Below are 25082 nucleotides of genomic sequence, written 5' to 3'. Positions count from 1 at the left end.
CGCTTTACATATCAACGACTCGTCCCCCGCCCACTCCTGTTCCCTTCTCTCGCCCGAGTCCTTTCATGTGAATTCCAGCCACACACACACACACACACACACACACAGACGCACCGTCGGCGCGTGCGCTGCATCAACGAGCAGTCGAGCGAACCAGCCGCAGACGTAACCTTTATTCCTGCTATAGAGCCCTTAATTATCACTGCTCTGCAACCGGGGTGCTGCCAGACATGCACAAGCTCATTATGAACAGGGGCATATTATTTCACCTATTATTTCACCAAAAGCTATTAAAGCAAACTCTCGCTACCACCAGGAACGGTCGTGGTAAAATATTAATTCCAGGACATGAAGATCATTCAGAGTAATGGAAGCGAATTAGCTTTCTATTCGAATTCAAAGAGTCAACACCCTCAGGTATACGGTCATTTTATTTGACCGAGGATGTTAGTGCTATTCGGTTGAGGGCGCAGACAGAATGCGTGTTAGCTGCATTTCACAATCTGTAGCATCTGCTGCGTCGTCCCTCTTTGCAGCCACAACACAGGGTCTGAAATAGACCGGCTGACAGAGCCCAGCCTCCCATAAGCAATATCCACTCAACCGCAGTGGACACGCTGAGCCCCGCTGTCGGCAGCCAACAGACGTTATCTACAGATTTGTGTGTTTTCTGGAAAAATACTAGTGTTATCTTACTGAATGCTGCCTTGTGGCTCGAAAATTACATATTATTGTGCAGCTAAGCTTTGAAAACACTGTACAATAATGACACAGCTTTTTAACAGTACCGCATTAATGCAGATGGTCAACTACCTGAGGCCTGTTTCATAAAGTGTGCTAAGAAAAGCAGGGATTTAAGTCCAAAACCTGACTTGAAATAACCTAACAAATCAATCGGGGCTAAAGGGGTTCCATAAATGACAATTTAAGTTCACGTAATCTCAAGATAATTTGATGTGCACGCTATTCTTAAGCAGCCCTTAATGTCGGTCATGGAACAAATCGATCCACCACGGCAAACAGTGAATATATTTGTGCTGTTTAATGCATTTGAGATGTTGTGTTTTCCTCAGTGCATGACTTGACATGTCACAGGTATATTCGTCATCTGTAAATGTTAGAAAGTCATGCAAATATACCCATTTTGCTGTCAGGAGTGGGCGAGGCTTATGCTGTGCGTACGCGCACGCGCACTAAACAGATGAAGCACAATAGAATAGGGAGAGCAAAAATTCTACGTAAAATATACGTTTTGCTATAATATTTGTTGTTGGACATTAAATGTGCCTCATGTAGAATTTTAAACCTACACGTAAGTGTATTTCTATGATAGCAGTAACTGTAAAAGGACTATTGCAATGGGTAAACCAAATATAAGCTAATACAGTCCTAATTACTAAGCTCAAATGAGTTAATGCATGCACCTCTTCCTAGTTAAAATGTAGTCTACTTTTAATTTAGTGATTTTAACTTTTAATTTAATGATTTTAATGCTTTAATGGTCAATTTTAGATTGCAATGTTCTAATGTTTTACTAATAGCCATAAAAGCTACAGCTGTCATAAAACCAGAGAGAAAGGCTGCATGGCTAGAAACTGCTGATCAACTGAATGTGCAAGTAGCAACCATGTTAAAATGTTTTCATATATCTTAAAACAATGTCATAAAATCGTGGGCACAATATATTAAACACATTCAGTTGTAGCCTATATTTTTATTTATTTGATTTATTATTTAAGTTGCATTTTCTGTATACTTTTATTTTTGGAGTGATAGTGGTTAATAAAGCCAAATAATTGTACGTGAGAGTGTCAGTGGTAATATCATTGTGTTCCTATTGGTCAGTGTTAGAGGAACTCAAGCTTAGCCTGATAGTTAGCTTGCCATGGACCAAGTTAGTTTCCCAGCATAAGTTGCCACAGTGACTGAGCTTGACCTATGTTAAACTTGCTTTATGGAACCAAATCATTCGACAATGAATCTGACTGACAAAATAAGTTTACCAAATAAGCCAGGCTTATTTCAATGAAATAGGCCTCAGATTATTGAGGTTAACTAGTGTGTTTATCTAGATTATTCCCTTTGTTTAGCTTTATATAGCTAAGAATGCTGCTTTTAAAAAGATGTATTTAAAGATGCAACTTCTCTAGTGGGTTTTAGCATGCTAGTAGTATGCTTTGCTTCATCCAATTTAAAGCATTGGCTCTATATCCATCAAAACACCTCTTCTGTCATGAATTGTAAGACAATTATTGTCATACCCCACCAAAATTCACTTTTGCAGTTTTTTAAGGTCTCACTGTTGTTTTTCAGTGTCACGCGCCATGAGCGCTGCATTTTTAATTAACTAACTTCTTAATTTAAAAACAGCTTAATTTTTAAAAAAACAAGCTGTGATGTATTTCATCCAGCGGTTATTTTAATGTATGCTGTGTGAACGTCCTTAAAGGGTTAGTTCACCCAAAAATGAAAATTAGCCCATAAATTACTCACCCTCAAGTCATCCTAGGTGTATAACAACGGTCACTTATTAGAAGTACAAAACGAGGATTTGTAATTATTTAACTTCTTGTGGACGGATGCATGCAACACCCGCTGAGTGGCATTAAACAGCTTGAAAGATCAAAGACAATTTTTTATATAACTCCGACTGGATTCGTCTGAAAGAAGAAAGTCATATATACCTAGGATGACTTGAGGGCGAGTAATTTATGGGCTAATTTTAATTTTTGGGTGAACTAACCCTTTAAGAAAAATCTGATTTGGTCTGGCGGATGTCCAATAGTACACCCACCAACTACCACCAACTAGTCCAGTTTGCATGTCCCTACTACAGCTTACTTTATAATGTGAATGCTTCAGATAATACACAATTGAATATTTACTTTTCATCTAAAAAAGTTCATTGTGAGTAGCTAATATTAGTTTATGTATCGTCAAACCTGTCTAGCAATTTATTTGCTCCGTAACAAGTGCACCTTTCAGAAACCTCCCTTTAATCTTATTCCCTCTGTCCACTTGAAAGACACAAAACTCCTACTACTCGTCTCGATCCCAGTCAAAACAACTGTCATTGTCAAAGCAAATCCAAATAGACACAGACATAAAACATCATGACAACTCACTACATTATTTATATAGTCTAGTTTGAGCTCCAGTATCTGACAGTGATTTGCGGATATGGACAGTAACAAAAGAATATGAAATAATCCTGAAGTCAGATCAACGTTAAATCAACGTTAAACATGGAAATCGAACCTCTGAAAGCACGACGTGTTAAAACTTAATCTTCTGGTCAATTTAAGGACAACTGCCCTGAATTAAACAGTTCAGACGAGGTTAGAGGAGAAAAACCAATCTGTAAAGATGATGGTCTATTTGTCTCTACAGGCCGCTGTTATACATTAAAATGCAGGCATTAAAATGTCGACTTTCTGTAAGGAGACGAATTGTCGAGGTGTCTGTTTGAGACAGGTAAGCCTCTTGTGTTTCTGGAGTGGGCCACTGGTAGTGGCTTTGATTAATGGCAGGCCAGAGCTGAGCTGCTAGAGTACCTTTCCCACTGAGAGAGCAATTCAGGGGCTGATGTGTGCAATCGGATACTATAGCACTGCCAAATTACCAATGAGGTGGCTTTAAAGGAAGTCTTCCCTTAAAGCAGTGTGAGAAAACTGTATGATGCATTAATGAGAAAACAGAAACACTTCACACAAAACCACAAACAAATGTTCATTTATCAAGATACAGCAACTGGAACCGTGACACAAATTATCATATTTATGTGCAATATCTATGCACAATCAGCTTGTAACACTCCAAAGAGAAAGGAAAACTTGAAATCGCATCATATGACCCCTTTAAAAGGAACTCAAAAGAGCAGGTATTACAGTACATGGTACAAATATAAAAATATGGCAACAGTAATGCACTTTCTGATTGAAAATAATTACATTTGTAAATTGTATGGAGAAAATGTCAGTCTAAAAATGTAAGTCCAATCAGCAGCAGCTCTACAAGTCACATGATTTACGGTATCACTGAAGGAACAGTTCACCCAAAAATTAAAATTTGATGAAAATATACTCACCCTCAGGCTATCCAAGATGAAGAAGAGTTTGTTTCTTCATTGAAACAGATTTGGAGAAATTTAGCATTACATCACTTGATCACCAATGGATTCTCTGCAGTGAATGGGTGCTGTCAGAATGAGAATCAAAAGAGCTGATAAAAACATCACGGTAATTCAGAAGTAATTCACACAACTCCAGTCCATCAACTAACATCCTGTGAAATGAAATACTGTGTGTTTGTAAGAAACAAATCCATCAAGGCACTTTAACTTTAAACTGTCGCTTCTAGCCAAAATTCAAGTCCATAATCAATAATAACGCTTCCTCCAGTAAAAAAAAATCCATCCCCTGTTGTCCTCTACATCAAAATTGAGATGTTTTTATCAGCTCTTTAGACTCTCATTCTGACGGCACCCATTCACTGTAGAGGATTTATTGGTGAGCAAGCGTTAATTTTTTTGAGTGAACTATTCCTATATCATCCAACAGTCAAATATTCTAAGTTTAATCACTTAGAAAAGTAATAGCACACCTCTATTCAACAAGTCACATGATTAAAGGTGTCATCCATGTCTGTAACACACACACAGAGACATAAGTTGCACACAGATGTTTAATACTTTGCGCTTGGGTTTGCTCAAAGCATAAGTTATAATAATACTTGCCTTAAATACCACTAATAATTTAAAAAAAATTGTCACAGGCAGCATATATAGTATTAAAACCAGTGGGTACAGTGACATTCTTCCTCGCAAGGCTAGAGAAAGAAACAGGAAAGATCCTCTGCAAATTGGGAAGTGTTCAATTTATCCATGCAGCAGATGCTCAGTGACCTGATGGCATTGTGCCATTATGACAGCACGAGTACATCCTCACAGCTGACTGTGTTTCCCTGAAGGTCTATTGAAAGATTGCCACTGGTAATTTCACAGAGTTCTGTCTAGAAAGCTTCAGACGCTGTTGTGAAGGTTGGAAAAGCTGCCAAATGTTGTCTGGGAACATGGTGTAACAACAGTGTGATGGTTGCCATGGATGATTATAATTTTGTACTGAAAATGTAGATACTCAGTAGGGCACCATAAATCATAGCCTCTCAACAAATATTATTATTCGATTAAACTCAGATTCCAGGTAAGATTATGTGCCTCACTCAAGGTCAATGTGACACTACACAAACAACTACCATGGCAGGCCTACAGTAACCTGTCATTTTGTTACGCAATGCACCCCTCAGATTTGACTCAGTGGCCTTGATAGTACACTGAATCCTTGACCTTTATCTGGATATTTTTCTAAACTTTACACATCAAACATTACATTTTTGGGTTCACTCAGTACAATTAATTATCTACCACATGATATCATTTTAAATGGGTAATTCATTACAATATCTATCTATCTATCTATCTATCTATCTGTGTACTCTTTATGTTAAAAGACTATGTATCTTGAATTCAAAGTAAAATCTACATTTTAATTATGATTTATACTTAAAACAAGAAAAAACAATTTGCCTATTGGGAAAGAAAAAAAAAAGAATTGAATCGAACACTCTTAAAACAGGTCTTAATCTTATGTAAATTTGCTTCAAGAAAATTTGCCTTTTTAAGGATGTTTAGACATTTTACTGGTAAACAAGCCAAAAATACTAATTAATAAAATGATTTTTGACAATGTAACTATTAAAATTCTGGGTAAATACCAAAACATTGAACTGCTTGATTTTTAGAGATGTTACATTAAATGATCATCATTCATTTCTGACATCTTTGACTTTAAGACAAAAGCCCAAATTTATCCCAAATACTGTGTATCTCTGCATCTTCTTCAAGCTTATATACACCATGATGAGCAAGTAGCTAGTCTTGTGTAAGCCCATGGATAAAGCCGCCACTACAAACACATTCTAGGGAAAGGGCTGGACTCTTTCTCTCAGTGAGCCAACCAGAGCTCTGGCACAAGAGCCACATTACTGGATGGAATTAGTGTGAAATGCAAGCTACCGGTCTTCATCCAAAGATTAAACTAACCTTTTACTTTGATCAGGAGTCTGGGTTACAAGTGAACAGACAGCAAAACATGTGGCCGAGCCAACGAGATCAAAGGTTTGAGACGGATTGTTTGTATTTTGGCATATTACGCTAGAGTTTAGGAACTGTGACTAAAGTCACTGTTTTCAGCTGAATCTCAAAGTCGCCAATCAATAAGTCACCCAACCCCCAAAGCTACGGCCAGAGCTACGAAAACAGGCGCACACACACTCAAACACACAAAAGAGGGGTTGAACACAAGAACAATGCGAGAAAGAGAAGAAAAAACACCCTCAGGGCGCCAAAGGTCAGAAGTTTGACCTGACCCTAAAGAGTTGACCTGTATAGCCGTGATAAGGGCTGAAAGAGTCCTGTCTTTGCCTGATAGCAGGCTTTGGGGTGAAAAGATACTAGAGGGCTTAAAGTCTTGACCAACTGGATTCCAGAGGTCCACGGAGATGACAGAGGTTTAAAGATCACTGGGTGGCCAAAGTCTTGTGGGACAGGAAGGGCTTGAAGCGCTAATGAAGCTTGACCAGGGCAATGCTCTCTCAAAACATATCCTCTCCGGAGGCTGGGTTATCCATTAATGGGCTCAATGTGTTTTCTTTGGCCCTTTCTACACTTTCTACATCATTATTAACGTCACACTAATCATTCAGTAAATTCATGATCTATCACTAGAGCTATCTTTACAAATCTATTATAAAATAGTTCATTTAATACATGTATTAAAAAAAATTTCAGCATAAATCTAACAAATCTGAGAGAGGTTTATTTTTATAACACTAACTGCCAAACAATTTTGCTTCTTAAGTAAATGTATTATATAAACCAAAATAAACATTACAGCTTTTCGAACAACTTAGTATGAGAGCCTGTTCTAGTACACCCCCAAAACAAAATCAAGACTTTGTAAAAGAGCATAATAGGACCCCTTTAAGAGAGTTCAGATATTATATTGTATGGTATTGTATTGTATTGCATTAATTTATTTAATCTAACTTTGTAAATAACCTTGGATTTTGGAAGGGCACTATAAAACTAAAATATGGATAAAAAAAAAAAAATGGCTCAAATATGGATCAGAAATTTAAATCTATTTTGTATAAATTTGTATAAATTTAAATATATTTAGTTAAATTAACTAAATTAAATGTATTCAAGTAAAAAATAAAAAATAAACATGACTGGATCATGTTACCTAATGTTGTAGGTACATGACTGTATTAGGTAACTCCAACAAACTCATTGTTAAAGGTGAGATCTGATGAAAATAACTTCACTTCTTATTGTCCATTCTTATTGTTTTTTATTATTAGAAGCTCAGATCTCAACATAGATGACATCAACAGCATAGATGACATTATCTGTGATAATCTCAATCAGGTCCACCAAACTTCCTGTTCAGAAGGGGCATATACAGTGTCCTCTCAGGAGAATACTGGTATGTAATTAGGGCCGCTGTTGTAGTTAACCAGAGGATAAAGGGAGAGGCTGAATAAACAAAAGATCTCCTGAAGCAACAGCTGAGAAGACAATAGATGAGCTCTGAAGCCTAGCATGTGAAAGACACTAATTATCTTGTTTCTTTACTATTGAACCACTCTATGTATACACTATCATTCAAAAGTTTGGGTTGGCAAGTTTTTGAAATAATTTTTTTTATGTTCACCAAGGCTCAATAATTTGCTCACTAATTTATTTGAACAAAAACAGTGTTTTTTTAACCATTTAAAATAACTGTTTTCTATTTGAATATATTTTAAAATTTAATTTATTCCTTTGATCAAAGCTGAATTTTCAGCATCATTACTCCAGTTTTCAGTATCACATTATCCATCAGAAATTATTCTGATATGCTGATTTGATGCTCAAGAATCATTCTTATTATTATTATTAACAGCGTTTGAAAATTGTTGTGTGCTGCTTTACACACACACACACACACACACATATATATATATATATATTTTTTTTTTTTTTCAGAAAGACAGATGAACTGGTACACTGTAAAAATTTATATTATCAGTAAGTCAAATACAACTTATGTTTTTACATTACTTTAACTCATCAAAATAAGTTGAGCAATTATATGAAATTAAACTTGTTTAATGCAAGTTGAAATGTCTAATGTAATGTAAGTTGAAATGACTTGTACAATCAAGTTGATTATACTTAAAAACAATTAACAGCAACTGAACTGTTTTTAAGTTGAAATAGGTGGATTTTTTTTACATTGCATGTTGTTAAACAACTGTCCAATCCACAGACTGCACTGTACTTCTATCCCTTACAGCCTCATTTTCATTCCCGTTTAAAATGATATAGAACTATGGAGTATTACAGAATTGCCAAAAGAACAGCATTTATTTCAAATAGATATCTTTTGTAACATCATAAATGCTTTTATTGTCACAATTTAATGCATCCTTGCTGAATAAAAGTGGACATTCTTTTAATCTTACCCCAAACTTTTGAATGGCATTGTGTCATGGTTTGCACAAAATATTAAGCAGCACAACTGTTTCCCACCATTGATAATAATAAGAAATGTCTCTTGAGCAGCAAATCAGCATATTAGAATGATTTCTGAAGGATCATGTGACACTGAAGACTGTAATGGCTACTAAAAATTCAGCTTTGCCATCATATACAGTGAAGTAATTTTATATATACAGCTTTGCAAGCTACAGGAAGTAGCTCTATTAGCTCTATTTCCTCTGTCTTTCTTGACCTGTCTCTCAATCTCTCTCTGTTTGCTCTATAACAAAAGATCTAATTAGAGCCGTGAGCGGCGGGGCCAATGCGAATGCTCTAGGATCTCCCGCTTCCAGGGATTCCTGAGCAGCGGAGCTGATCTGTGTCCCCAGAGCCCCTGCACGCATCAGTCGTCTGAGTAGACATCAGCGGCAGATTAAATCCACTCAGTGGAAAGCAGCACATTCCTCGGCTCGACCACGGGGCACAAATGACATGCATGACAGGACCGAGACCAAGCACAGCGGCTCGCAGGGGTCTTAATCCAGAGGAGTGTTTGTTGCACGACTGTTGTGATGTGTGTCCACTGCTACTACATTTATTTCAAACGGATAGTTGTGCCTAAAGGTGTTCCAGAGGACTGGGAATGCTTTGGCGGGTGCATTTGGGTTAAGATTCACGACTTTGAGGGCCTCTCGCAATTGGGGCAAAAGTTTAACTGTTATTGGTATTGGATCGCCTCACCATGACCACAATGACCCCATGGGGCCCCAGGGCTTTCATAATGTCCTGTGTGCAAGTCAGATGTCGGCGGATCTTAACATCTGTAACTGTTCACAAACCAGAAAAGGGCAAGTTGAGTTTATGAACAAATATTAGTGACTGGCTAATCTACTGACCTACTGTCTGGATGTGGTTGATCTGGCAGACAAAATGTTTTCAAATATTAATAAACAGTAAAGTAATTTTGTTCAAATTTGTTACTGTAAGAAATAATAATAAAATATTATACCAAGCTACAATTTGTTACTACTATTTTCTTTTCTAATTGTCCCAAATGAAATATCAAAATGAATGTCATGAATTCAGAAATTAAAAAAAAATGTTCACCATAAAAATTGTCATTATATGTACATTATGTCATTATTAGATCAGACCTAAAAAATAAGCATTATGTGTTTTAGCGCCACACTGGAATGGAGAACACCTGATAGTATTTGTATATCAGGCCTCAGACAGGAAACCCAGGTCGGTGTCACTGGGTTCAGCATTTGTGGGAATGAATGAAAGAGTATCAGGTGTGCTGCAATACACACAACGTGTGGCCTCTTTATCTGTGTCTGACAGAAGGCTAAAGTCACTATCAGACCATCTTTACCACAGAGACTAAGGAGAGCAGTGCGGGGTTATCTTCCACTCTGATAAATACAGATAAAGCTCAACCTACTGTTTGAGAGTCCAAGTTTAAACTGCATGGCCATCAGTCAAACCCAAACTAATAAAACTGAAATAATGATGGCCTTTGGTTGGCGAAAAATGGATGTCATATGTCAAGAACAGCAATAAATATTTTATTTTGACATATGGCGTGACACCAGTTGGGTGTTCACCAAGTGAAAGTGTGAGGACATTCTGTGCAAAAACAAAAATGCACAAACATGCCTGATTTTATGAATATTTATTGGTTGTTTGAGCTTAAAAAATAGTGCTTCTAATCCATCTGTCTATCTGAGCAAAGCTGCTCCTGGCTGATCAGTTTGACAGTGTTGAGCCGGAGGTTATGGAGGGAAGATCAGGGTCAAGCTGCACTAAGCAGCCCTTCTTTTCTGCACAGGAAGACCTTGTTCTTCCACAAATGAAATAAGGGCTTGGTATGTAGAGCTGGCAGATGTTTCTAACCTGCTCTGCACTGCTCTCAACAAGCCTGAGGAAGTTCATTAAAGAGAAAGTTCACCCAAAAAGGAAAAAAATCTGTCATCATTTATTCACCCTCATTTTGTTTTACAGTACACTCATATGACTCTCTTTCTTGTGAAGAACACAAAAGCACTATAATTCTACTATATGTCTTTCACATTAAGCAGTTGTTCACACAGAAAGTGTTTTTGCATCCCACTGAACTACTTTTCAAATTTTTTTTAATGTAAACCTTTGCTAGATGGACATCTTTTACAGTTGTGATCGCATCTTTTGCAATGTTTCACACATGACATGGCGTTTTAAAAGCGCTGCATTTTTCACTTTTAAAAAACTTGTCTTCAATACCCTACAATTTTTCCCATTTCACTGCTCGCATCTCACATTTTTTAACACAAAAACGCACTCGCTAAATGAAAGACTTTCACCACTGTGCTCGATCATTCTGTATCAAGACGATTCCTGTACTATATTTCAAATCTTCTGGAACTATACAAGGAAAAGACCCAAATTTTGCTCAGTTACACATATTAAATACATATATTAATCAATGACGCCAAACGCCACTGGTTCCTAAGTGCCTCGTGATTTATTGTGATGGACAGAATTTGAATATGTTCATTTTCAATGGATTTTACTTTTATTTTGCTTTTCATCATTTTTTTTGTCATCATTTGATTCTGTGGAACAGGGCTCTACAGTGCGAGCACCAGTGCGACTGACCCGATCAGCATATTTGTGTTTGCGCTCAGGGGAGCTTCAAAGGTTTCTACTTGCAACGTGTTTTTGCAGGGTTGAGTAATGTATCACAGACATATCTGTTGATTCCTTAAACATAATGTTAATCAGAATCCAGTCAATCCACTCACTGCTCAAAACACTGGAGTTTTGTTCAGTGCTGAGTTATGCAAGCTCACGAATCTTCTCATTATAACAAAAAAAGTAGACAATAATAAGAGATATGTAAATAAGAGATTCACTGTGCAGTATAGAGAGCGATTCGTTGATTATAATGCGCATCTCCAAACAAACACAGCTGTTTTTCGTTTATGAATGAACGTGCATTTTTAAACAAATCTGTCAATGAGTCAAGTGAGTCAATGATGCACTTACCCATTCATAAAGGCCCTGTCCCAAATGGCACCCTAAACCCTCGCGGTCTTCCTCTGAGTCCGCACTTTCGTGACGTAATGCAGCTCGCGAGCACCCTTCTGAACGCTAAAATGACAAATGGGACACCCTACGGTCTCGTGGACTTAACGGACACGCGCACGTGGTGGCCATTGTAAGTCCGTGAGACCGCAAGTGCACATGAAGTGTTCCATTTGGGACAGGGCCATAGACAGCCACGTGCTTCGTTCCTGAATGAATCAGCCGTTTGACGAATCAACTGAATGAATGATTCAGTGATAAAATCAGTGACTTGCCGCCACCTATTGGCAGTTTTAGTTTAAAGGCACGAACAATTAAAAAAACAGGAAGGGGGCAAAAACTTTTTCACACCACTGTAAGTACACAAGTGAGCAAAATATATAACACTGTTAGTGGTTTTTGGATATTTTAATAAAAAAAATTGTGCCTTTAATGTTTAAAGTATCATTTCAGTAATTTAAATCATTTAATATTTAAATATTCAAAATTGTATATTTAAATCATTAACCTCTACATGAATTTATGAATTTAATTGCACTCATGCCACCTCTGAGCCTCATGTCTGTAAATAATATACCTATACATGCCACTTTTGTGTTCTTCTGTGCCACTTCTGTAGAGCAAATGCATTTTGTTAATACTGATTTCATTTTGATCTGAAAATTGTTCTTCTTATTCTATTGTTTTAATTAGAAATTTTGAAAAAAAAAAAAATATTTTTTTGAATTTAATGTCATAAAAGATGACATACTTTCAATAAAATAAAATAAAAATGCCAAAGGTAAAATAAATAAAAAAATGCCCCTGTAAATCACTTTAAGGAGTCAAAAATCACCTCGTAATGGGAAGGCTAATTTTTGTTATTGATCAGAAAGTGCTTTTTTTTGACTGTTCACTGATCTTTTTTTTATTTTTTGACTGTGCTCCTAGAGAAGAAGAAAGCTCCTTACTGAAGAAAAGTAAGCGTAGAGCCCTGTGGAAAAGAGCAGCATGAACATTCTACTAAATTTCTTTTTTTGTGGTTCACAGAACCAAAGAAAGAAAGTCATTCAGGTGAATAAATGATGACAAAAATTTCATTTTTGGGTTCTATTCCTTAAATAAATAGAAATATACATAAACCAAAAGGAAAGTCTCAAATAATTTCACTCACCTGTGTTGTTCAGCAGCTTCACCATCAGGCAACTCCATATCACACACCTCACATCTTTCTTTCTGGGCTTGGACCTCATGCTTCACATTCGCTGTGAAATCCCCGAGCTTGCTTAAGAACTCCCTCTGAATTAAGCTCTGATGGAAGAGCCCCCCATAGGCACTGAAATCCATCGACATGGCCAGGGAGGACGGCACATGTAGCGACGAGGCCATGGACACAGGCAAGGGCAGCATGCTTTCACTCTTATGGTTGGACGGGATAGAGCACAGCGAAGCGAAATGTCTATCAGCCAGACTGGCCATATTGACCAGACCCGCTTGAGTGTTGTCTCCTTGGGAATCAGCAGAACTATCGGCGGAGTGGAGCTCACGAGCGCTGGTGATGACGCTACCTCTGGTCGGGGTTCCAGGAGTGTCCCGGCGCTGCCTGGAGTCACCTCCACCCTCCCCGTTCCTGGGGAAGCCGCCTTTATGTTGGTAGTCCTCGTCTACCTGCATCATCTCAGTCTTGATTTTATCTAGCAATGGAGATGAGTTACCGAGGTTATTTGAGAAACTCTGGGCCATGTTTTCCTGGAGGACGGACTGTCCCATGCTCATCAGGCCCTCTATAGCTGCTTTAGTCGGGCTGACGGTTGAAAGACCCCGTTGGATGGACTCTGAAGATCTCTTATCGACCATGCTGACCAGGGCCAAGCGATGACGATGGCCGCCGTCCTGTATGGAATGCTTTTTAGACATGAAAGCGCTCTTAAGGTATTTGATCCTGTGGTCATCGGCATCCTCTGCGCCGTTCTCGTTCATGTTCACATCCGTGTCGTTCTCTTCGGACGCCTGGATGGTTTCCAAGATCTTCAGACATTGCTCCTCCAAGTATTCTATCTCTAAAATCTCTGCGGCGTACAGCAGGTCATCCAGGTCCTCCAGCTTGGCCTGGAGCGTGGCGGTGTAGGCGTACTCCAGAATCTGCTGGAATCAAACAGACTGATAAAACAGTTTAGTCAGGTTTTTAAATCCATATTCACGGTTTTCTACTTAATCTCATTTGGACTCAACAAATGGTGCCATTTAATGCTAGCCTTGATATTAAAAATGAATAACTAATTAACAGTGTGAATATGGATAAAGCAACATCTGTCAAACCTATTATGGGTCATTAACATTTAATATTTATAGTGAAAATATATTTTTAAAAAAACATCTTATTACTGGTCTTATGTCAAACCTCAAGATTGAATTGTATTTATTTCAGTAAAGGCATCAGTTATTCTTAAAAATCTTCCGTTGGTAGCCTACTGTGCTCTTCATTTAAGAAAAAGGATAAAAAGGAAAAGAAAAAGAAAAAAGGTACGGATGCACCTCGTCCTTCATGACAAACCTGAAAAGGTTGAACACTGATCTTCCAGCCTTCAAATCGCACAAATAAACCGAAGTCGTGAGTTACAGTTTATTGGAACCACATAGCCTATCTATGTATCGACCTTTCTATCTTTGGCTATATTAAATTTACGATAACATTACGCTTGCTAAATATGACAGAATAAGCAACAGATCTAAAACAGCGAAGACAGCCGTGTTTCCTCCGCGCAACAGTCTGTATTCGCAGCCTTTACTGCGCTGACAAGCGCAAATGCACCTGATTGACAAGTTGTTTTAAGCAACAATTACAGCAGTCAGTTCATAAACGTAATCATTTGTATAACACTTAAAGTCTACGTGTTCTGAAAGCATAAATGAGCATGCAGGATCCATGAACACTTAGGCGCGTGCTGTATCTTTAAAGCCAAGAAACAAGTTGCATCCTCAACGCAAAAATGAACTCATTCTCGCAGCACTTTCACCAACTAACAAGCATTTATGCCGCCAGACTCATCTGGCAGAACAATTAAGCTTTAACCGGTGAAGTTATTTTCACTTACCTGCAATTGGCGCGTAAATTGAACACTTGTTATTAAGGCATCAACATACTGAGGTCCACAGGAGCCGCTTCACGCGCACTACACTCGCCGTGCGGATTCCAATCATCATCATCACCGTGACGTCAAAGCAATGGCTCGCTGTTTTCACCGAGACGCGCAGGAAGCCTGTGATTATTAGTGCTCATAGGATGGAGCTGGTGAGGAAAACAGCACTGGAATTAAACCACAACTCCTAATAGTCATTTACATGTGACTGAAAATTTAAATATTAAGACTTACAGCGAAATACAGCCCGGCATGCAGTCCACTTACACTTCCCTCAGAGGAGGATGTTTAACTTTAAAGAGCATGACTGCATTAAAAGAGCTGAGCTCGTCCATGAATGAAGTGGGGAGAATGAGAATGAATGAGAAAACCACGAACAAAATCACCCTGCCAGCGAGTCTCACCTCATCTCCCCACAGTCGTCTTATCTGCTGCTTCATTCCCTAAACGTCCAGTAACAGTGAAGGATAACCCACAGAACAATTGAGAGCCACTGTATTTTCTTGTCTACTTAATATTGCCACTTATCATTACAGTGTCTTGTTTTCAGTTGTTGCAAAAACAGTTAAAGCACAAAAACTGAAATAGTTGCATTGTGTTTTAATGCAGTATGGGTCAAGGATAAGGATGTTCGCGGTAATAAAAAGTTGCTCTCCGTGTATAGTCTAATATTTATATTTATATTCTGAAACATTTCTCCAGAGGTACAAGGTATAAAAATGAGCAGATATTTTAGTTCAAGTTGATGCTTTAGGAGCATGTTGGAAGAATGATTTAATGTATAAATCCCAAATATTAGAGACGCACGATGATTGTAAAAACTGATCTAATAAAGACTTCAGCAGCAAATCAAATGGTTAATTTGAAATCTTTATCAGACTTTCGGTCATATAACGTTGTTAAAATATCTTACGATTTTTTTTGTCTTTACATAACTTCTATGAGATATCATTCAACAGGCAAAACAGTTAAGTGTAAATAAAATATAATGATAAAATATAATAAAATACAAAACTAACAACAAATCGAACCTAGCCCTCAAACACTCATGATAAAAAAATAGGAGAAATCATTTACATTTTAACAATGTACTTTGTAAATAAATTGTTTGTGTATTACTGAATAAACCATTCTCCTGAATAACTTGATGTCCTGCTATAATTATTATTCGTCTGACAGAAAAAAAAATGTACAAAGAAACACAAGAACCTCTATAAGAATATCTTTGAATTATATGAATTCGATAACCGTTTAACTCTGATACAGAAACTTCTGGAAGTTTACTTAAATCAACAAAAATAAAAGGAAAATGCATACATACATACAGTACATCGTAAGTGAAACTTCTGTCTGTAGATACACCGTTTTGTTCAGAAAATTTCATTAAGGGCACTGTTAAACAAACACGTTCCTGGTCACCACGACGCCTTTACTCCTTCACTTGTCCTCTCATGCTTTACTTTCAGTAGCGTTTGTTTGCGTGAGGGCGTTGGGTTCTGCTCCAGTTCCCGGCACAACTTTCTTCAGATCTGCGTTTTCAGTCATACTCTTCTCATCATCCAGAATTTTCCTGTGATTGAAACCATTAAAGGGACAGTTCAGCCAAAAATGAACACGGTCATCACTTACTCACCCTCATGTCATTCCAAACCTGTATGACTTTATTTCTTCTGCCCGTTTCATAAATTATTCAGTTAGTCGGGTTGACAAAACCGGTCTGAATGATTCATTCACGAATTGGGACTAATTTCTCAAGTTCAGCTCACTGGGTTGCAGCGATTCACAGCTCACCGTACCGCTAAGACTTTATTCAATTATTATTTCAATGCTGATTCACATCACTGATTCGGAATCATTTAGGTATAATGCACTTACGTCTGAAATAGATTAGTTCTACTAATACTGTTAATAAACAAGGTCAGTGTTTTAGACTGATGAAAACCCGACTTTTTGAACTACATAACCAGAAAAAAAAAAACGGCTCATAAAAGTGATTTGAATGGGGAGTCGACCTACACTGTTCGCACTGTACATTTTTTTCATTACAAACAGGCTTGTAAGAATAATTTATTCATGAATCAGACTACACTGGTGGCGTTGTTAGATTTTGCGTGCATGCAGCAAAAACAACTTATGTAAGTCATTTAGTGCCACTATTTCACAGTACACTGTATATTTATTATCACAACCCTTAATATGACTCCATAAGGTTTTAAGAAATTTTGTGGGGAAAAGGTTCATTGTCTATTGCGAATATTGTTGCGTTGTATGAAGCAAAGCTCACGCAGAAGTCACTTTCAAACTAGGATAATTCCTGTTGGTCAACGTGGTGAATTCACATTAATAATGATATTGTTCCTTTGTTAGACTTCCCTATTCTCATAAGATTATTTATAGTTATAGTTATTGTCCTTGATGTGAACTGCCCTTTATTCTCATGTTTGGAACGACATGAGGCTGAGTAAATTACTGAATTTTTATTTTCGCCTCAACCTTTAAATGAGTAAATCTAAAGAATGCATGCACATTCACTGATTCAGATGACCACATGCAGTGAAATTACAACAAACATCTAACGGCCACAACACACTCAAACAACAAACTGAGAGAACATCTAGAGATCCATACTCGTCCTGTGCTGGAACAGATGGGCCACTGGAGCCAGCTGTCCCCACAGCATGTGACCCATCCTGAGGGACGTCTGTGTCTGGAGCCAGTGGGAGCTCTCCATCAATCTCATGTTCATGATTCACTAAGGGGATTGCGACGCTGCCCTGTGGGCTGATGGGATTTAAAGTGGCATGAGACTCGGGCGACTCTAATTCGTTTTCTGTGATTTTTGAGTTTATAGCAGCTGATTGGTCAGCGCTGAAAGGGGAAGGAGGAGGCACTGGGACTGGTTCTTCTGAAGGGACCACTGGAGGAACCTCAGTTTGTGGTTCTGGGGAATCACCCAGGTCTACCAGGAGAGTAACATTAGCCGGGTCGGAAGACGGGGGAGATGAGCTGGAGGGTTTGGTGTGAGATTTGGGCGTGCTGCTGTTGGGTGGTGTCGTGTGGATGGGGTTAGGAGAGTCAGAGGGAGGCGCTGTGATGCTGGAGGTGAGAGTGGTGCTCTCGCTAACTGGGCTGCTCTGGCTAAGGTCAGTGGTGTGAGTGACTGTGTCGGAGTTAGTGGGCACGGAAAGAGGCAAGTCCACCACCGCAGTGGCAGTTTCCGTCACTTGCCTGTGAGAAGAGGGAGAGAACAGAGACACAGACGGGTGATGTTGACACAGAGGGGAGACATTAAGGGAGAGACACCAAATCATTGGAGGTATGTGGTTACAACACATATGCAATACTCATTTGAAATACAGTATTGCAAGAGTGGTGTTACAATTAATGGTCACTAGAGGGAGTACTTGATTTAAAATATGAAATATGGTGGGGAAAAATTAAAGAGCATGTAGGAAAAATGAGCAGGAGGCCAAAGACAACATGAAAGCAAAATTATTTGTTTACCTTCTCAATAAATGTCCTCAGACTTATTGTGAACAATCTGCCTGAGCACATAATTCTAAAGAATAATAATAATAATAATAATAATAATAATAATAATAAAATGTTTTTTAACCAAGTTCAGGTCTTAAACAAATGATGTATGGATGTCCAATAAAAAATTTTAGCCAATTTTTTATTTATTTAAAAAAAAAATGTCATGGCTTTTTGCTTTTATTTGATAGGACATTGGAGAAGTAACAGAAAAATTCAATGAAAGAGAGGGGGAACAGGACCCAGGTCAGACTCAGAATGTATCATCACATTATGGATGTTATAGCTGCTCCATGTAATATTTTATAATACTGTCATCCCATGCTTAAAGATGCACTTATTAATAGTTTCGAAAGCTGTTTTAAATAGGTACGATTTTTACATTTTTTTGTCTTTTATACTCACAGAGGCTGCATTTATTTGATAAAATACAGTAAAACAGTAATATTGTGAAAATATTATAACAATTTTTAAAAACTGTTTTCAATTTGAATATATTTTAAAAATGTAATTTATTTCTGTGATGGCAAAGTTGAATTTTCAGCAGCCATTACTCCAATCTTCAGTGTCACATGATCCTTCAGAAATCATTTTAATATGCTGAAATGCTGCTCAAGAAACATTGTGGAAACCATGTTACTTTTTTCAGGATTCTCTGATGAAAAACTACTGAGATCACCAGACCAGGACACTCTTTGTTTAAAAAAAAAAACTAAAAAAACCCTAATAACAGCTGATTGCAAATAGTGCACTTCTTTGTGATGATACATTTACACCACCAGGTGCCAGTATAAGTTCAAGGAAACGTGTTTGAAAAACAGTTCTTATTTTTCACAATTACATTTGGTGCGACTAGCTGTACAGAAATTACACACTGCAGCTTTAAATGCATTGCACAATGCTGTTTCGTGTTGTCTTTAAGTTTAAAAATAGAAGATAGGTAGTGGAGGTGGATTCAAAGGGTTATATTTCGGGTGTAGGAAACACAGATTTAATGGCATTGCAGATGTTCTGTGATTATGTGATTAAGTAATTGAGCACAGTACTATCACATAACAGTGAACTTACTCTGGTTCAGTCAGCGGCGTGGTCTCATTGGGCTCAGGATGGCCTTCTGCATCATGATTGGCCGTGGCCTCTTCTTCTGTCCTCACTTCTACAATGGGCTCTTTAGACACATCTTGACTGCATGTAGAGAGAAGGCACACACATCTGCTCATTATACAGCAATGAGTAGAGTTTGATGAGGTCACTAAAGTCGTGGCATAAGAGAAGCTCTTGTTTCTTTCACGGCGGTTAGAGGGCTTTAATAGAACAGCTTATGTGACTGAAAATATTCATGCTTTACATTCATATGCTTTACAATGCAGGGCCCTTGACTGCTCTCGATGTGTGATATGAGCTTATTTGAGTCTATCATATATATAGTGCAAGAGCATTGTGGATACTCACACAAAGGCAGCTTTGCCCGTCTCTATGTCTTTGCCCTTGGTGCCTTGCCCGGGTTTACCGCAGATGCACATGAGGATGCCACACTTGTTGAGGAAGCAGCAGGTGGCGTCCACGATCAGCAAGAGCAGCACACACACCAGTATAAGAATACCAACAATTACTCCAGTGTTCAGGCCCGTCCCATCTTCCATGGAGTCTTGAGGGGAAACAGGAGAGATACAGACAAAGAGACAGAGCAGGAGGATCATCAGCCCAAACTGAAGATGCACAAATTATATACAATGTAACAGTCAAGCAAGCATGAGTTATTTTCAGATCATAAGACTATCAGGATTCAGCAAAGTGAAGACAATTGGTGAAGGCAACAAGGCAAAGCTAACAACTTTAGACAGAATTGTGCACTCAGTGAATATATAACACACAAGTTTGGACTTAAAGTGAAAAATCTGTCATCATTTACTTACCCTCATGTCACTCTAAAATGTTAAACTAAATGTATTAAGCTGATACAAAAGAATATATTTTGAAGAATGTTTACAACCAAACAGTTTTGGTTCCCATTGAACTCCACTGTATTTGTGTTCATATAATGGAAGTCAATGGGAACCAAAACTGTTACCAACATTCTTCAAAATATCTTCCTTTGTATCAGCGTAAGAAAATAAGTCATAGAGGTTTGGAATGACATGAGGGTGTCTAAATGTTGATACAATCTTTGCCTGCATTTTTCCAACCTTTATGTTTTTTGTTTATCATCAGTAGTTTAAAAAAGAAAAGAAAAAACTTACCCATAAACACCATTGACAGTTAAGATCATGATGATATGATGGCAACTGGCACAACATAAATGCTATTTATGACAGATTAAAGTCTTAGTGTGTCATTGCAAATTACACATACACCACTGTTCAAAAGTTTGTGGTCAGTAAGATTTAAAGGGGTCATATGATGCGATTTCAATTTTTTCAGAAAGGCGGGGCATAGAGGAGAAACAATAATGTACAGTATGTGGAAAATAATGTGTTTTTTGAACCTTAAACCACATAAACACATTTCATTACACCAAATACACAAAATACTGTTCTTTTTAGTAGCATCATATGATCCCTTTAAAATAAATAAATGCATAAATAAACACTTTTTATTCTGCAATTACATTTTATTCATAAAAAGTGACAGTAAAGATATTTATAATGTCTATTTCAAAAAGCTATTCCTTTTTCAACATTAATAATAATAATAATTTCTGAAAGATCATGTGACACTGAAGATTTTTTTTTTTTTATTCTAATCATATTTTACAATACTACTGTTTTTACAGCAATTTTTTTAAATAAATGCAGATTTTTCAAAAACATAAAAAAAAAACTGGCAGACTCTAAACTTTTGCATATTTTAAAAAAAGGACACTTACAACATTATATAAAAATGAATTTAATAATGTCACATGTGAACAATAGCCCTAGTGATGACTATAATACATTGCTGTTTTTCCAAACTTTACAGTAAGTAGAAGCCTCAAAAAGTCTTTTAAGTAATAAAATAACATCTGAAAGGTTTGTTACAAAGTTTGATCCCAAAGGACTGGTACAGTTTTAGTTCAAACAATCCATAGAGCAAAAGAAGAATATAAGACAGACAAGATAAATTCTCTCTCTGCTTTTAACTTAGTGTTCGACTCTCTCATTCTTTAAGATGAAACGTGTCATTTCTGCATCATTAGCAGCACTACATGGAACTGCAAAAGTAATTGTTGTTTCTAAACACACAGAGGCCATACATTATTATTATTCGGTCTCTAAAAACTTATTTCATGACCTTCTGTTTCATTATTTCTTCATTGTTTTTGCAACTATCCGCTAAGCTCTGCCCCTCAAGAGAATACTGTTAAATTGCTTTATACCCAAACACAGATCCTCCATAAACTTGCATTAAAAAATTAAAACAGTTGCTAAGGTAATACAAGTACAAACAGAACTGCTAAGGTATTATAAGTATTGTTTTAAGGCGGGGCTTAGCGTTCAGTTAGTTCCATCTAATGCCACTGGAATGACATAATGCAGCTTTACTTACACAATACAGTGCAGATGTCTATAGACTGGATGCGATCGATATAAAAATGTTACTTTTTTAATGGCATAAATTAAAAAGCAAAGTCATTTTAAGCTTTTGGTCATCTGAAACTGAATCTATTTTGTATTTCCTTAAGTTGCAATTGGAGTTACTCTTGTCTATGAGGCTCAGTGTTCCCAGCACGTTAGAGAGATACAGAGACAAATCATGCAGAGGATCCTCAACATGAGGAGAAGACATTTCCTCGACTCTATCGAAGCAAAAGCAGCAATAACGGAGAGAGCAGAAGGGACACTAGAGGGGAGGAGACTGAAGAACCACTCTGAGTGACTACAAAACACAAAGACCAACATAAGATCACAGACCGAAACAAACATTCACGCAATAACCACAACAAAAGGGAAGGAGGAAGAGTATTGGCACCAGGACGTTTGCGTTATGAGTGCATGTGATGGTCCGTCCATTTTCCAAGCTCAGGAACAACGACAGGACAACAGAGAAACAAGGAAAAAGGGAAATGGGAAGAGAGAGAAAAAGAGAAAAACAAGAGGCAGAAAAATAAGTCAAACACAGAAACAAAGTTTCAAAATGAAAAAGTAAAGTGGGGATAAAAAGGAAAATGAATGAAAGCACAAGCTGAGGGTGAAAGGGAAAATATGTGGCAGTTGTTGGGTCATTCTCCGTACCGCTGCCATGTGCGCGTGCATCTATGACTTAATATTTTTGTGATTGAAGGGATAGCTTAAAACATTAAATAATAATTTTAAGTCAGATTATAAAAAAAAACATGTGTCATTTAGAATATATATATATATATATATATACAGTGGTGTGTGAAAAAGTGTTGGCCCCCGTCCTGATTTCTTATTTTTTTGCATGTTTGTCACACTTTAATGTTTCAGATCATCAAACAAATTTAAATATTAGTCAAAGATAACACAAGTAAACACAACATGCAGTTTTTAAATGAAGGTTTTTATTATTAAGGGAAAACAAAATCCAAAAATACATGGCCCTGTGTGAAGAAGTGTTTGCCCCCCTGTTAAAACTGTGGTTTATCACACCTGAGTTCAATTTCTCTAGCCACACCCAGGCCTGATTACTGCCACACCTGTTCGCAATCAAGAAATCTCTTAAATAGGACCTGATCTGTAACATAAAAGAGTGTGAAACATGCAAAAAAATAAGAAATCAGGAAGGGGGCCAACACTTTTTCACACCACTGTATATATATATATATATATATATATTCCTGAATTGTTCTTGCATAAATGGCACCACGTCCTGAGGATGACCCAGTTAACAAAACAAGACAAAAGCCCAGCAAATGGTTTTAATGGAATGGTGGGAGTTGTTTATTGCACTATAACGAGGATAATAACAGGACGATGTTACTGAAGATTATGCAAAACACACAGAATTAGCACTTCACTTTATAATGTAGACCAAAAACACAGTGTACCTCACAGCCCACACAGCGAGTAGCAGGGAACAAGATATTAATTATATTTTAAGCTAATTAGAGAGTACATTTACTTCTTTATATGACTTTGAAACCACAAAAATGGTCTGAAAAATGTCCTCGAAGAACTACTGCATTAAACAAACAACGCTCTACAGAGCAAGCGGCTAATGAAGAGCTCAGTGCTGTGTAGTTTTGTTTCAAAGTAGATGAGAAATATGTGGAATAGCTGAACGCTAACAACAGCAGAGCAGCAGCACAAATTGGACGTGAACTCATTTATCTGTGACAATGGAACAGTTATTTCTTTATTTCATCTAGCATAAGTTTAACTATGCATTAGCATTAATAAGCATTAATAAAAATATAGTCATACATATATATAAAGACAAAAACAACAACATAAAAAAAAAAAGATTAAAATGAAAACAGAAAATAAAAAACTGAATCATTAATAAATATAATCTCAATTATACTAAAATAAGATGTGTGTGTATAGAAACCCTGAAATTAAATTTATATAAATTAAAACAAGAAAAATGACATAATTAGCCAAAAATGTCACCTAAAAACTGTTAGGCAGAGAGAGATAAAGAGTCTGTACCAGACGTTTTCCATAAGGAGGGAACAGATTTGTTGTGAAGAATGTACAATATGCATCCGCATTAAATAAATCTCCATTGTGTTATGAAATATGCCTGTACTAACATTGTAGCTCCAAGATGTACACAGTTCATTAACAAACAGCAGAATAATGCATGAGTTCTTATAAAATATTCAGTTAAGAGGTTATGAAATGCCAAATATGATTAAATAAACAAAACTTGCACACAAGTTGCTGAAATGGTTATTTTGAGTAAGTATGTGCATAAATGTTACTTAAAACTATAAGCACTACATTAAAGCACTGCAAAATGTTGCAGACTTCTAATACGCCAAAATCCAAGCTGTTCCCAACTTTAATGTTAGTTATCACAGTAAAAAATAAAACATGTTGAGTAAAGTTAGTCAGGAGGTGATGTGGTCTCATTGGCATGCTGTGAGGAGTGCGGTTCTGTACTCCGAGGTGTGAGTGAGACAAACAGCCTTTGGATGTGGGCCATTCACAGCCTAGTATGCCAAAGAGAGCAGCGATTCAGCCCTCCTACGTCCAGAGGGCCATCTCAGAGTGTTAATGAGAGAGAGAGAGAGAGAGAGAGAGAGAGACAGCGAGGGACAGACAAAGTCTCTCTGCATTAAGAAGCACCAGATGCTTGTTACATTACAAGTGAAGCGGTGAACCCCAGCTGTGGCCATGGCACGCCTGACTAGGCTGCAACCCCCAGTTTCTGGGTAGCCGCAGCACACTAGGCAGGGTTCGTAAGCAGGAAGTGATCCTTCAGGCAGGGGGGAACGGTAGATGCATTGGGCTACTGCCCTGCTGCTAATGCTGAGGGTTAGCCTAGTCACAGGTGGATGGAGGCCAAGTCAATAACATTACAGAGACAGCGACTCAGAGTGTACCTGCATGTGAATGCAAGAGGTCTGTTGATTCTTGTGTTATAGAAACAAAACACGCTTTACAAAGTTAACTGACCATGCAAAACAAATTTTTTTTTTTCCCAAGCAGCAATGCTGATTTTGCAATCAATATGCAAAATGTCAATCCTGTATAAATTAGTGATTAGATTAAAATAGGGAACATACCGGTACAATATCGGATATTGGACGATATTATAAAAATAAGTGATTGTATTACTTTGTGATATATATATATACACACACACACACACACACACACATATTATATATA

General features: G+C 37.4%; 2 protein-coding genes across 18 annotated transcripts in view; both read right to left on the bottom strand.

Moving 5' to 3' along the window:
- Positions 1-13780, bottom strand: part of LOC107748597 (zinc finger and BTB domain-containing protein 16-A-like) — a gene marked incomplete at its 5' end in the record, with an annotated part of 56745 nt that extends 42965 nt beyond the window's left edge. Inside the window, one exon of the mRNA XM_016563474.1 lies at positions 12804-13780. Coding sequence (XP_016418960.1) covers positions 12804-13780 — 977 coding nt within the window. The remainder of the gene's footprint in view (positions 1-12803) is intronic.
- Positions 13781-15756: 1976 nt separating this feature from the next.
- LOC107748595 (neural cell adhesion molecule 1-like) overlaps positions 15757-25082 on the bottom strand; it is a 103809-nt gene continuing 94483 nt past the window's right edge. For 8 of the 17 annotated variants that reach the window (XM_016563458.1, XM_016563459.1, XM_016563455.1 and 5 more), the window contains 4 exons: positions 19756-19951; positions 19372-19488; positions 17398-17997; positions 15758-16339 (listed from right to left, as the gene is read on the bottom strand). In XM_016563458.1, the coding sequence (XP_016418944.1) occupies positions 16219-16339; positions 17398-17997; positions 19372-19488; positions 19756-19951 (1034 nt within the window). In that variant the 3' untranslated portion in view covers positions 15758-16218. The other 9 variants (XM_016563454.1, XM_016563456.1, XM_016563469.1 and 6 more) reach the window with 7 other exon arrangements.

Source organism: Sinocyclocheilus rhinocerous, unplaced genomic scaffold (genome assembly GCF_001515625.1).
Source record: "Sinocyclocheilus rhinocerous isolate Xijiao unplaced genomic scaffold, SAMN03320098_v1.1 scaffold620, whole genome shotgun sequence".
Lineage (NCBI taxonomy): Eukaryota > Metazoa > Chordata > Actinopteri > Cypriniformes > Cyprinidae > Sinocyclocheilus > Sinocyclocheilus rhinocerous.
This window is presented reverse-complemented; position numbering and strand designations above follow the sequence as displayed.